The sequence below is a fragment of the Oncorhynchus gorbuscha genome, linkage group LG01 (genome assembly GCF_021184085.1).
Source record: "Oncorhynchus gorbuscha isolate QuinsamMale2020 ecotype Even-year linkage group LG01, OgorEven_v1.0, whole genome shotgun sequence".
Lineage (NCBI taxonomy): Eukaryota > Metazoa > Chordata > Actinopteri > Salmoniformes > Salmonidae > Oncorhynchus > Oncorhynchus gorbuscha.
The window spans coordinates 19,626,018-19,641,197 of record NC_060173.1 but is presented as its reverse complement, the minus strand read 5'-3'; the positions used below and the strand labels follow the sequence as shown (position 1 = coordinate 19,641,197).

At 40.8% G+C, this 15,180-nt stretch overlaps 1 protein-coding gene across 2 annotated transcripts in view; it reads left to right on the top strand.

Moving 5' to 3' along the window:
* The first annotated feature begins 716 nt into the window (after window positions 1-716).
* LOC124034304 (polypeptide N-acetylgalactosaminyltransferase 18-like) overlaps window positions 717-15,180 on the top strand; it is an 87,626-nt gene continuing 73,162 nt past the window's right edge. For both annotated transcript variants that reach the window (XM_046347323.1, XM_046347314.1), the window contains exon 1: window positions 717-1,172. In XM_046347323.1, the coding sequence (XP_046203279.1) occupies window positions 944-1,172 (229 nt within the window). In that variant the 5' untranslated portion in view covers window positions 717-943. The remainder of the gene's footprint in view (window positions 1,173-15,180) is intronic.

The window sequence follows — 15,180 nt, the reverse complement described above, 5'->3', positions numbered from 1 at the left end:
AAATTGTAAAGAATTTTGTCCATAATGTATTTTTCGTTATGTGTCGAACCCCAGTAAGACTAGCTGTCACCATTGGTGTCGGCTAATGGGGATCCTAATTAATCAAATAAAAAATTGTGACAGTCTTAATACTCTGAAGGTCTATACAGTATGCTTACTGGATGTGAAGGGGGGACTGATGTTAGATGACTAATTACTTGGGTACCAATAAAGTCTTTAAAAGGAGGCCTCGTGTGGCCTCAAAGTAATACATCATAATGTACCATCTTATTGATGAGGATAAAGACATGAACCTTTACAAAAATCGCAGTCAATTATTGATGAAATTGTATTATTACGGTATTGAGATATTATCTTCACACACACACACACACACACACACACACACACACACACACACACACACACACACACACACACACACACACACACACACACACACACACACACACACACACACACACACACACACACACACACACACACACACACACACACACACACACACACCTGTTCCACACTTCAATGGAATTCCAACGGGTCGGTGTGCTTGACTCAGGTGATCTATAAAGCTCACGGCACCTTCCCTATTTGAAGGACGAGAGAATTGTGGAGAACACGCGTCCCACGCTCCAATTGGATTGTGTAATGATCGGATATGCAGTATACATTTCCAGAGGATTTCATTGGCCGCCTGCGCTGTGCCTCAGATTAATTTGTAGCAGCGGCTTTCAGGTGGTGCCCAGTATATGCAGTACTGAACATTGCATCTACTAATTTACGTTTATGTGTTAGCGTTGCTGTCAGTCTCAGCAGCTGGAAGGCTTTAGCCCTTTGCTGCAATGTTATAATCCTGCACTGAAGCTACCGTTTTGTCGTTGAGTTTTGTAAGCATTTTCTATTGTGGTTGTATGCACACTGGACCGTATGGAGGGATGTCGCGATGATGGTCTGCTCTAGGAGAACCAAAACTTTGGTGTCGACATGCATTATTTTGAGTGGCATGACCAACATTGTCTGTCTTCTCTACGTCGGCTGGATCACTAATTATGTGAACACCAAAGTCCCAGAGCCCGAACTGGAGAGGAAGTTTGAAGATGACAAGGGAGAAACTCTGAAGATTATAGAGCGACTGGACCGACTGGAAAATGTGGTCAACCAACATATCCAAGGTTAGCCTATTCATAGACACGAACTTCATTTAGTGCATATGGACGATGGTATATTTTGGGGAGTTTTGTTAAAATCTCCGACGCTTGTTCTAGACTAAATGTTAACATGCATCGCTTGCGGGAAGGTTTTGGAAACACAAGGAACGTATATTTCATTTCAGCGATAAATAATTTCCAAAAAAACAAAGGTTAAATTATAACACACAGGGCCATAACCAGGGTTTGAGTTTTAGTGAGGTCCAAAGGGGTGGGGGTACTGCTACTAATAATAATAATAATAATATATATATATATATATATATTTTAGTTGAAGCTCATTTACTGCAATTCTATGGTGGTTCTGTAGCTCAGTTGATAGAGCATGGCGCTTGTAATGCCAGGGTAGTGGGTTCGATTCCCGGGACCACCCATACCTACAATGTATGCACACATGACTGTAAGTCGCTTTGGATAAAAGCGTCTGCTAAATGGCATATTATTATTATTATTATTACTATAAAAAAATATATATTTAATGTTATTTGGACGAGCAAAAACAAGAAAAAATTACCCTAGCCATCATCACCTTGGCTGATGTAGGTTCATTCACTTCAGTCGTTCTACAAACACAGGACTAAATTGTCATACTTGAGTAAAAGTCACCAGGGAAAAAAAGTTTTGAGAAAAAAACGAACTATTTGGTTTTAAATATACTTCACTATCAAAAGTAAAAATGTAATTTCTACTTGCATATATTAAGCAAACCAGACAACATAATTGTTTTACTTATGTTTGGATAGCCAGGAACACACTCCTGGCATCATTTACAAACTAAGCATTTGTGTTTAGTGAGTCTGCCAGGGATGTTCTCTTGATACGTGGTGAATTGGACCATTTTTTTCTGTCCTATGAAACATTCAAAATTAAATGAGTACTTTTGGGTGTCAGGGAAAATGTACGGAGTGAATAGTAGATGATTTCCTTTAGGAATGTAAGTGAAGTAAAAGTTGTCAACAAAATATAAATAGTAAAGTACAGATACCCCCCCCCCAAAAAAAAATTACTTAAGTAGTACTTTAACGTTTTTTTACTTAAGTTCTCCACCCCACTGGTTATAACACTGAAAGGGGGGAAATCTGAGAAATTATTCACATTTACACGTAGCATTGGTGATTTTTAGAACTGTATTGATTGCATTTTAATGTAGGCTTATAGGGAATATAGGCCACATGGAGATGTTCATATTGAAACATGGCTGCTTTTTTAAAGGTCCTAGCTTGTTTGATAAGATTAGTACACATTTTCTCAGGGGATCCCACATGGTACACCGACTCCAAGTTTAGGAACCACTGTACTAACCTCTCTGTGCTTGCTTCCTCTCTCTGTTTACTCTGCTTCCTCCTGCATGCATTACAGCCTGCCTCAGCCTCACCACTGAGCGCCTCATTACTGTCTGTCTCAGTAGCCTACTGTCTGTAAAGCAAAGTTATTATGAGAACTTGCTAGGCAATATTTTATTTGTTTGTAATTTTTTGCCCCCTTTTTCTCCCCAATTTCGTGACTACGATCTTGTCTCATTGCTGCACCTCCCCAACGGGGACGGGAGAGGCGACGGTCGAGTCATGCGTCCTCTGAAACATGACCCACAAAGCCCCACTTCTTAACACCCGCTCGCTTAACCTGGATGCCAGACAGCTGCACCAATGTGTCGGAGGAAACCCCGTTCAACTGACGACCAAAATCAGCCTACAGGCGCCTGGCTCGCCACAAGGAGTCACTAGAGCATGATGAGCCAAGTAAAGCCCCTCGTGGCCAAACCCTCCCCTAACCCGGACAGTTGTACAGTGTTTCCCCCAACACATACATGCGGCTGGCTTCCAGGTTAAGCGGGCAGTGTGTTAAGAAGCAGTGCGGCTTGGCAGGGTCGTGTTTTGTGCTACTGATAGTGTGCGAAGTAATGTGTGCACCTGAATAAACGTAAGTCGTTTGTCAGCGCCACATATCAGCGCCACAAATATCCAGCTTGACAAATTTCACAAATGACAGAGGCACCTGAAAAGGAGGAATGTTTACAACCTGTACAACTTATCGTATGCATTTGTACTGTAAGGATGGCATGCATCTGATGGATGAGGGCAACAACGTCTTTCTTGAGAGTTTGAGAGCTGGTCTCTCTACCTTTCGCACTAGTACACGTCACACTCCCTGTTTCTTGCCACTTGACAATGCCCAACAAACCCAAAGGTGTCACGCCTTGGTCTTAGTATTTTGTGTTTTCTTTATTTATTTGGTCAGGCCAGGGTGTGACATGGGTTATTGTGGTGTGTTTTTTTGTCTTGGGGTTTTGTGGGGTGTCTAATTAGTCTATGGCTGCCTGAGGCGGTTCTCAATCAGAGTCAGGTGATTATCGTTGTCTCTGATTGGGAGCCATATTTAGGCAGCCATATTCTGTGAGTGTTTTGGTGGGTGATTGTTCCTGTCTTTGTGTTTGCACCAGATAGGGCTGTTTCGGTTTTCACTTTTCTTTAGTTTGTAGTATCCGCTTGTATTGTTTTTTCTTTCATTAAAATTATATCATGAATCATCATCACGCTGCATTTTGGTCCGTTCCTTGTTCTGCCTCTTCATCAGAGGAGGAGATAGAAGAACGCCGTTACAAAAGGCTCTTTTAAGAGTCACCTAATTTAATGAAAATAAGCACTCAACTGGTGCGCCTGTGTGTCGGGAAAGGGAGGGTGGTGTAAAATAAAAATACGAAATAGAATGGTCGAAATATCCACTTCAGTAGGCGAACCCAGAGCAGTGACGCTAACCGTTACGCTACGACCCCTGTTATAGATACGTCAACTTGACACTACTTAAATGGACAGTCTGGTGATGACAGCATGCGTTCGTTGCAAAAATGTTTTTGTTAATTAACTCAGTACTGGTGGAACGTTTTTATCTTGCTTGGTAAGAAATGTAAAGTCTAAAACAGTTGATGGGTTAAGCGGTTTAATTCATCACATAGCTAACCAAGTTAGCAAGAATGACATTTTGTTTTGACTGCGCACAGGTCTCGCAAGCAATGATCCTTATGTTGTTTTACCTGGATGCTTGTGTGCAATCCGCACCCCTGCTACTTTATTTATACTTGTGGATGAAAAATTCAGGTTTTCGGTAACCCATTGAAAAGTAACTTGTGTTCTAATGACAAGAAGAAAATGTAATTGACAGAGGGAGCGAGCGTACTGAATTAATGCATACGGTAAGGGCTAGAATTTGCGCTGGATCTTCTAACCACGATGTATCTGTTCTGGTGTGCGTGTATTATAAATTAGCAACGTGACCGTTTTTCCAAACCTCCCGAAATTTGGTGTATCTAACTGGCTATAATAGCAAACATTGACTTTCGCTATCTTATTTGTTTTAGAACCGATTACAGCAGTTTACACAGCTGACTTCAGACCTATGAAAATACTTCCATGGCAAAATATACCTAGCTAGCTAGTTACCTACCTTTTGCTTCTAGTGTTGCACGGTATATCGACGCTTCGTTACTTTTTCGAATACTAGTACATGAAGATGGTTTGGTACTAGAATGTGTTACTTTCGGCACTTCTGTCTAATGTGTCTCACGGATCAAGCCTGTCTATTAGCTCAGCCGACCCCTCCACTTACTCGTTGCCATCCTGCACTGGGAGTCTGGGATGCATCATGTTAGCTCCCCACTCATGATGCAGTGAAGTTAAAAACTGTTAATTGCTGTTTGCAAAACAATGTCCATAGACTTTACAGTGGATGAAAATACAGGTAGCTTCCAGCTTTGTAGGCAAACTTTCCTTGCTAGCTGACAGATAAAGCTAACATCAATTCACTACCCTAGTACTTTGTTTGTTATAAACCATAATGCAAAATGTGCTGATTTCAAAGCTGATTGCCTTCAAAAACTTTATTCATTCACTTATTTGGTCTCTCTCCCCCATTGCCTCCATTAACTGACTGCCTCGTGAATGAGAGCGCACATTTTTCTTTTGTTGATCAGTACAATAATATAAGTCCCAAATCGAAGGGAAATGGATTGCTTGACATTTGTAGCTCTGTGAAATTAGCTAAAACAAGCGAAATAATGCAATGCAGGCGCACACCTATTGAATATGCATTCACCTGTATTGTGGTTAGGCCTATGTTACGTCTTGATTTATCCACTATATCAATAGAGATTTACCTTTTCAAATAAGTTATTACCATTATGTAGTTAACTTGGTAAAAACAAATTCAAATTGTTTGTATAATTGAGTCATTAATGCATACATGGCTGTTGGAAAAATAAAAAAAAATATAGAAATGTAATGATATTGAACTCAAAAGATGCCTAACAATTGAACAGAGCAGTAGCTTATCTGTCTGGATCAAATGGCATTCTGTGATTGGCCAATATGCCTTCTTATTTTGCCCTGGTATCATGTTGGTATCAAGTATTGCAATACTTAACCTGGTATCAAAGTCAAAATTCTGGTATCGTGTGAACACTATTTGCTTCTCATCTAACTGGTGTAAGCTAGCTACAGCTGCTAGCCTTCTACTAGCTAGCTGCTACTGTTGCGCAGCACCCGAGTTGCACGTGGTGTTAGAACTCCGAGATTTGGCTGAAAAGATGTTATCATTGTCAGAAATGCTACAAAAAGGTAGCACATGTTTAAAAATATATATATTGGGCAGAAATGTGCATGTGAGACTGGTGAATTTTAATAAAAATCTGTTGTACCTACAAGCTTATTCAGTCCACATGGATCTAAGTCTAATGGTCACCTTATGGACACTGTAGCCTTGTTTAATCTGACGTCTAGATTTTGAGAGGTTTGGGCCAACATCATTCTGACCACCCTAATGCTTATGACCCTGTCAAAAAATCTGGAATAGTGGTTCTTGTTAACGTTTAGATGGTTCATGACGAGGGGAGTGTGTTGTGTACCTCCACGTTGATTAGCAAATTTTCATAGACATCGGTGTCATATTGGCTTACAGATGATGGCAGGGAGATTTAAATTTAACATTGAGCTCTAACCAATGCATACTATACCGGAGCAACTATAATTCAGGAAATAATGTACTCAGGGATTTCTGGATCAAATATGGGCTTAGGTGGTGGCATGGCATGGAGTGCGGTCTGTGCGGCTAAATTTGAAAGAATTGTTTTGGACCTCATCTTGGTGGTGTAGAAAAATGTTGCATCTTCCAATTTCCTGCAATCCTTCTAATTTCTCCATGGAGCTGAGAGACCTCTTTGCTGTTTTGATGCAAATTTCCTGCAATTCAATGCATTTTGCCATGGCTAGTGCCATGGTCATTTGCTCAAACATAATAACAAATTCATTGTTTTTTGGGAATTTTCAATTCTCCCTCACTGTCTAGCTTTTATTTAGGTGATTTGTTAGTTCTCAAAGATTTTTAAATCTGTAGGTCCATTATCTTTTCTACATACTTTATCTGGTTTTAGTCATTTTAAAATTTACATTGAAGAACGGTTTTCCATCCTGAAAATGTGTTTAATTTTAGGTGACCTACTATAAAATATAATCAAAGCTATTCCATGTAATGTGATTATCAATCTTAACCACATCGTGTTAAATTCAAAGTATCTGATATTGTCCTGTCCAAGTACAGTTAGAGGAGTTAAGCAATGCTTTAAGCACCATGCTAAAAGAGGATGAATCGTTTTCACTAATACAACGTGATGGACATGTACAAATAGCTAGGAACTAGTGCACTTCACACTGGAGGTCAGGGTGCTGAGTGACTCAAATGCTGGTGGTGAGCTGATGAGTAAATTTAGCACTTGGAGCATTTGGCAAGAACTCTCATAGATGCACCCCTGTAGCTGGTGCCATGTTATATTCTTGTGAATGGGTCTGTTTATGTTGTCAATGATATCTGTTAGCAGGGAGCTGAGGAGATCAATTGACAAACTGTGGGACCTTAAAAGACCTTTAATCCCCAAAATGTGTAGGTCTATGTCCAATTTTGCCCTTTATGATAAAACGAGAGATGCCATGGAGTTTCACATCTTTGCAGTAGACTATAGGGTGTGTTGGCTCGTGTGTGTGTGTGTGAGTGCCTGTTCATCAAACATTCAGTACATGACTGCAGTTGTGCTTTATGTGTACAGTAGAAGAAATGTCAGGTCTTGCATTACATTTACATTACATATAAGTCATTTAGCAGACGCTCTTATCCAGAGCGACTTACAATTAGAAGGTTAAGAATGTTTCCTATTAGATACCACCCAACCCTGTTCCCAAGGCAAGCTGACAGGGAACGTTGAGGCCCGCACCAAATGATTAAAATGCAGAAGGGTCCTCTCAGCTTCCTGATTTGCCCTCACTAGACCTATAACGCTCATCTTTTAATTAAAGATAAGAGGGACTGCCACTGCAGTCGATCCAGAACCCCCCCCCCCCCTTGGGAGGTTCATAATGGACTCACCCTCCATAGGAGACAGTCAGTAGCATTTTAGAGTTATGACCCACTCCACACCCACCTCCTCCAGAGTAGGGGGGAGGATTCCTCGTGCGTAAAGTATGCATGTCTCACTCTTACCTAAGCAATGTGTCACCAAGTTTGTAAAACAAATAGTATGTAAAAAAAAACCCATCAACAATAACCTTGTCATTGCATTTTCATCTCTTATCAAAATGAGTAAATACATTTTCTCAACTTTATCATTCTCAACTTTTGTATATTGTTCCATAAAATAATCTGTACTCTTAATTGTTTGTTCCCCCACGACCCCACTAGCAGTCACAACCTCGAATTTGAATACCACTGCTGTGGAACATACAGTGCCTTGCGAAAGTATTCGGCCCCCTTTTCAGGCTTCAAACATAAAGATATAAAACTGTATTTTTTTGTGAAGAATCAACAACAAGTGGGACACAATCATGAAGTGGAACGACATTTATTGGATATTTCAAACTTTTTTAACAAATCAAAAACTGAAAAATTGGGCGTGCAAAATTATTCAGCCCCTTTACTTTCAGTGCAGCAAACTCTCTCCAGAAGTTCAGTGAGGATCTCGGAATGATCCAATGTTGACCTAAATGACTAATGATGATAAATACAATCCACCTGTGTGTAATCAAGTCTCCGTATAAATGCACCTGCACTGTGATAGTCTCAGAGGTCCGTTAAAAGCGCAGAGAGCATCATGAAGAACAAGGAACACACCAGGCAGGTCCGAGATACTGTTGTGAAGAAGTTTAAAGCCGGATTTGGATACAAAAAGATTTCCCAAGTTTTAAACATCCCAAGGAGCACTGTGCAAGCGATAATATTAAAATGGAAGGAGTATCAGACCACTGCAAATCTACCAAGACCTGGCCGTCCCTCTAAACTTTCAGCTCATACAAGGAGAAGACTGATCAGAAATGCAGCCAAGAGGCCCATGATCACTCTGGATGAACTGCAGAGATCTACAGCTGAGGTGGGAGACTCTGTCCATAGGACAACAATCAGTCGTATATTGCACAAATTTGGCCTTTATGGAAGAGTGGCAAGAAGAAAGCCATTTCTTAAAGATATCCATAAAAAGTGTTGTTTAAAGTTTGCCACAAGCCACCTGGGAGACACACCAAACATGTGGAAGAAGGTGCTCTGGTCAGATGAAACCAAAATTGAACTTTTTGGCAACAATGCAAAACGTTATGTTTGGCGTAAAAGCAACACAGCTCATCACCCTGAACACACCATCCCCACTGTCAAACATGGTGGTGGCAGCATCATGGTTTGGGCCTGCTTTTCTTCGGCAGGGACAGGGAAGATGGTTAAAATTGATGGGAAGATGGATGGAGCCAAATACAGGACCATTCTGGAAAAACCTGATGGAGTCTGCAAAAGACCTGAGACTGGGACGGAGATTTGTCTTCCAACAAGACAATGATCCAAAACATAAAGCAAAATCTACAATGGAATGGTTCAAAAATAAACATATCCAGGTGTTAGAATGGCCAAGTCAAAGTCCAGACCTGAATCCAATCGAGAATCTGTGGAAAGAACTGAAAACTGCTGTTCACAAATGCTCTCCATCCAACCTCACTGAGCTCGAGCTGTTTTGCAAGGAGGAATGGGAAAAAATGTCAGTCTCTCGATGTGCAAAACTGATAGAGACATAACCCAAGCGACTTACAGCTGTAATCGCAGCAAAAGGTGGCGCTACAAAGTATTAATTTAAGGGGGCTGAATAATTTTGCACGCCCAATTTTTCAGTTTTTGATTTGTTAAAAAAGTTTGAAATATCCAATAAATGTCGTTCCACTTCATGATTGTGTCCCACTTGTTGTTGATTCTTCACAAAAAAATACCGTTTTATATCTTTATGTTTGAAGCCTGAAATGTGGCAAAAGGTCGCAAAGTTCAAGGGGGCCGAATACTTTCGCAAGGCACTGTACATCAGAGCAGACTGCATATTTTTTTCATACGTGCTGTATCTAGGAACTTTTTGTTTTTTTACCAGTGTAATAGTGCAAAGTAAAACATTTTGGTGCTATGTATACAATTTTGGGGATACAGTTAATGTAACAGCTTTCATAAAGTAATCATAAACTTAACAAAGTAATCATTGCGTAAGGCGAAAGCACACTTTTTATGAAACCAGACCACACAGATCAGGGCATCTACATTTCGCTTGGTCCCTCCCTCCTGTTTGTAAGATAAGTGTCAGTGCCTTCTGCCTGAGAGGGGCTTATTTCCCCAGAATCCATTAAAAGCAGGGAGTCTGGTTTTCACGCTTGTCTGAAATGTCTGATTACATTGTCATCTGAGAAGAATGACATGGTGTGGCAGCCTGCTCCGAGTTTGTATCCTGTGACGAGGCAGTGCTTTACTTTATTTTATTCATTTTTTAAATATTTAGCGAGGCAAGTCAGTTAAGAACAAATTCTTTATTTACAATGACGGCCTTCCTCGACCAAACCCTCCCCTAACCAATTGTGCCAATTGTTTGCTGCCCTATGGGACTCCCGATCACGTCCGGTTGTGATACAGCCAGGCATTGAACCAGGGTCTGTTGTGACACCTCTAACACTGAGATGCAGTGCCTTAGACCGCTGCACCACTCGGGCTTAAAGCAGATGAGGACATTTCAATTACCAGCACATCCTCCCTTATTGAGTTTGACATAAACTGATCTTAGTTCAATTCACTCTGTTGGTCCAGATTTAGCAGAGGTCGCCCTGGAAACGCTCTGGCCATAGTTACCACACTGATGACTCGCTCTTGCAGCACACATTATTCCCTCAGGTTTCAAGTGCCACTTGCAAACATTCCATTCAATTGCTACCGCAATATGCCCAGAATGAACTATCTAGAATATGACCGTCTCTCACCAACATTTTAGTTGCCCATGGATTCATTACAACAGTAGTGAGAGCTTCAAAATGAAATGGGAGATTGAGTATTATAAACTGTAGGTAAAAGTGACTGAGGAAAAGGGGGAGCAACAGGAAGGTAGCTGATCGTTTGTTGTCTTCATGGAGAATAATGCTGCATCGAACAGAAATGACGTATTCCTTTTCATTCCATTTCCTCACTCCTACTCCTAGAAGGGACCAGCATGGTGTTGGAATACTATGACAATCTTATCAGGGATTTTTACATTCACCACTTTCAAGTGCGCTGCAGTGCCAGTAATTTATTTTGGGTCAGCTCATTATGTCTCTTTTGCTTGACTTGTGTAATTTTAATGTGCCTGAGGAAGATCTTTGCATTTGTATGGTTACTTTAAGATGACACACAACACCCTTTCACATTTCATTCTCCTGGAGCCTTTTATTGGAAACTGAAAAGAAGTCATAATCACAAAGGAGATGGAATCTGTAGAAAGTGAATGCTGTGGTACTTGAAATAGAAGGCCTATGTTTTGAAAGACAATGTCATTTTCTTCAATCAGCTGTTTTAAAAGGTCCTGATTTGGCTGTACATAGAGCATTTTTCAAAAGAAAATAAGTACCATCTTTATATCAGTGCTGTGAAATAATTTTGTATTATTTATCGACCCTGCCAAAGTTCTATCAAAACCCTTTTCCAGCCACCACAGTCGTAGACTGTTGTCTCTGCCACCACAGTCATAGACTGTTCTCTCTGCCACCACAGTCGTAGACTGTTCTCTCTGCCACCACAGTCGTAGACTGTTTTCTCTGCCACCACAGTCGTAGACTGTTCTCTCTGCCACCACAGTCGTAGACTGTTCTCTCTGCCACCACAGTCGTAGACTGTTCTCTCTGCCACCACAGTCGTAGACTGTTCTCTCTGCCACCACAGTCGTAGACTGTTCTCTCTGTCACCACACGACGAGCGGTACCAAAGCACCAAGTCTAGGTCCAAGAGGCTTCTAAAAAGGTCCTACCCCCAAGCCATGAGACTCCTGAGCATCTAATCAAATGGCTACCTAGAGTATTTGCATTGCCCCCCTTCCCCTACGCTGCTGCTCTCTGTTTATCATCTATGCATAGTCACTTTAATAACTCTACCTACGTATACATTTTACCTCTACTAACCGCTGCCCCCGCACATTGACTCTGTACCGGTACCCCTGTATGTAGCCTCGCTACTGTTAGTTTACTGCTGCTCTTGAATTGTTTCTTTTATTTCTTATTTTTGTAGGTATTTTTCTTAACTGCATTGTTGGTTAAGGGCTTGTAAGTAAGAATTTCACTAAGGTCTATACATGTCTACACTTGTTGTATTCGGTATTATGTGACAAAAAATATTATTTGGTACTTTTAATGATATGACCAATTTTTATACATGTACATAGAAATCCTTTAGGATTGCACATTCAGCAAGTCACAAGCAGAGGATGCTCCTTTTGATTCCATTTTCCCTTTCACTGTGTTGGTGGTGCTCATAAAATGCAGCATACCTTCAGAATGAGCAGATAGCCCATTTGATATCCATGTGGAGTTTATTGCACACTTATTCCATATTTTATAGCATACTAAGGAGTATAATGATATCAAGTTGTTTTCTGTATCATTTACGTTTCACAGATCATAGGTAGGTCACAAAAGCTATGTATAGGTCGTGATTTTCTCATAGTTTGATACAAATGTAAAAAAATATTTCAAACATTGTTCCTCCCTTTTTAAGTTTCGATGTGAGAATTGCCAGAACATTCTGAGATACCAGAAGGAGCAGAACATATTTTTGGTGTGGTATTGCCCATGAATAGATAGATCTGTATTTCCTATTGAGCTGGGATTTAGATTACCTCATTCCCAGCTGTTAATGAGGAGAGGGGGTTTGTTAGATTGTGAGACCAGATGATACGCTATGTTTTCCACTTGTAGGCAACAGGAAAGACAAAGGTAGAGTGGGATATCAAGGCCGTTCCCTGTTTCATCTCGCTTGATTGGTCTATGAATATATAGATTATGATGCGAGTGCATCCCTCCACATTAAGGTTGACGCCGACCCGACTGAATCCATTGATTTACAAGCAGCTAGGAGAAATGTAAAGTTCAATCTTGTTTCTAGCAAAGTTATTCTCTCATTACAAATATGAAATGCCTTGTGATGGGATTTGAGAAGTAAAGGTTATAAGGGAACTGTTAATTTCCTCCATTGATGTGTACATTAAAATTATGTTCTCCTTTAGAGGTCAGTGATCAAATTAGGCTCTCACAGCTGGATATACTGTTGAATATGCACAATCAAAAGATCATAAAACACGTGTCATTTTTGACTAGATGGATTTCACAGTAGATTATGTTGGGGTAATCTGGCTGTGAGATGCAGATGTGCTCAGCAATGGAGGCTTTGCTATAGATGCCCCCAGCCTGTCAACTGTGAATGTTGCTTGATTTGAAAGAGAACTAGGTCGTGAACCATTTGATTCCATTGAAGCTGTTTTTAGTCGTTAGTGCTAGTAACTCCCCATGGTTTTATTAGATTCTAACCGTGAATGGCAAATAAACCAGGAGGAGGTTTTTAATGGGTGTTATGCTTCTGCTCTAAGCTCTCACATGCTCTGTAGCTGAAGCTAAGGCTTTTCTCTTTGCAGTGTACTGGATAAATCTGTCTGTCCACCCATCTACGCTGCACTGCACTGATTATTGACATTAATCCCCATAGTTAAAAAATACATTTTAAAAGTAACTTGATGTTTCACAGCCAGAGACAGATGATTGTTTTGTCCAAATATATGGAGCGTTTTCTGAGAAGTCATTCTGTAAATCGTGAAGAATCCAAGTTCCCGGCTCAACAGACTATGTTAATAGAAGTCTCTCTCGCTGCTAAATGAAATAGTTTCTAATTTTCCATTGGCAATGAAGTATTTTTCTATGCCCACAAACTACCCAAGACCACCAGAGGAATGATTTGCTAATTCACTGTGTAAGGCAGCATATAAAATACAAAGCACAATTCTATAAATTAGAATCTCTGACCTACAGTGGGGCAAACAAGTATTTAGTCAGCCACCAATTGTGCAAGTTCTCCCACTTAAAAAGATGAGGCCTGTAATTTTCATCATAGGTACATTTCAACTATGACAGACAAAACGAGGGGAAAAAATCCAGAAAATCACATTTTTTAAATTAATTTATTTGCAAATTATGGTGGAAAATGAGTATTTGGTCACCTACAAACAAGCAAGATTTCTGGCTCTCAAAGACCTTCTTTAAGAGGCTCCTCTGTCCTCCACTCGTTACCTGTATTAATGGCACCTGTTTGAACTTGTTATCAGTATAAAGGACACCTGTCCACAACCTCAAACAGTCACACTTCAAACTCCATTATGGCCAAGACCAAAGAGCTGTCAAAGGACACCAGAAACACAATTATAGACCTGCACCAGGCTGGGAAGACTGAATCTGCAATAGGTAAGCAGCTTGGTTTGAAGAAATCAACTGTGGGAGCAATTATTAGGAAATGGAAGACATACAAGACCACTGATAATCTCCCTCAATCTGGGGCTCCACGCAAGCTCTCACCCCGTGGGGTCAAAATTACGGTGAGCAAAACTCCCAGAACCACACGGGGGGACCTAGTGAATGACCTGCAGAGAGCTAGGTACCAAAGTAACAACGCCTACCATCAGCAAGGGCATTGAAGATGAAATGTGGCTGGGTCTTTCAGCATGACAATGATCCCAAACACACAACCCGAAGGAGTGGCTTCGTAAGAAGCATTTCAATGTCCGGGAGTGGCCTAGCCAGTCTCCAGATCTCAACCCCATAGAAAATCTTTGGAGGGAGTTGAAAGTCAGTGTTGCCCAGCAACAGCCCCAAAACATCACTGCTCTAGAGGAGATCTGCATGGAGGAATGGGCCAAAATACCAGCAACAGTGTGAAAACCTTGTGAAGACTTACAGAAAACGTTTGACCTCTGTCATTGCCAACAAAGGGTATATAACAAAGTATTGAGAAACTTTTGTTATTGACCAAATACTTATTCCACCATAATTTGCAAATAAATTCATTTAAAAATCCTACAATGTGATTTTCTGTTTTTTTTTCTTCTATTTTTGTCTGTCATAGTTGAAGTGTATCTATGATGATGATACTGTCATGCAGGTGAAAGAGGACCCAAAAGCGACTTAACAGAAACAGAGTTTATTCAAGTCCAAACAGAAAACGACAAATCCTGAATCCTTAACAGGAAATGTCCAAACAGGGAATAACAGAAATCCTCTAGTCTGTAGAGGGGAATAACAGGAGAAGCGGCCACAGACTGCAGGTCGCTTTTCGGGTAGGCGCAGGCCGTAGCTGACAGAGACACCTGCTCACACGCAGCATCTGATGAAGGCAAAAACACGACAGGACAGGGCGATACACAATCACAGCACGGTGAATTCTAAACAAGGAACCGACAGGACAGGAACGGAACACAAAGGAAGAAATAGGGACTCTAATCAGGGGAAAGGATCGGGAACAGGTGTGGGAAGACTAAATGATGATTAGGGGAATAGGAACAGCTGGGAGCAGGAACGGAACGATAGAGAGAAGAGAGAGCGAGAGAGTGAGAGAGGGAGGGGGAGAGAGAGGGATAGAA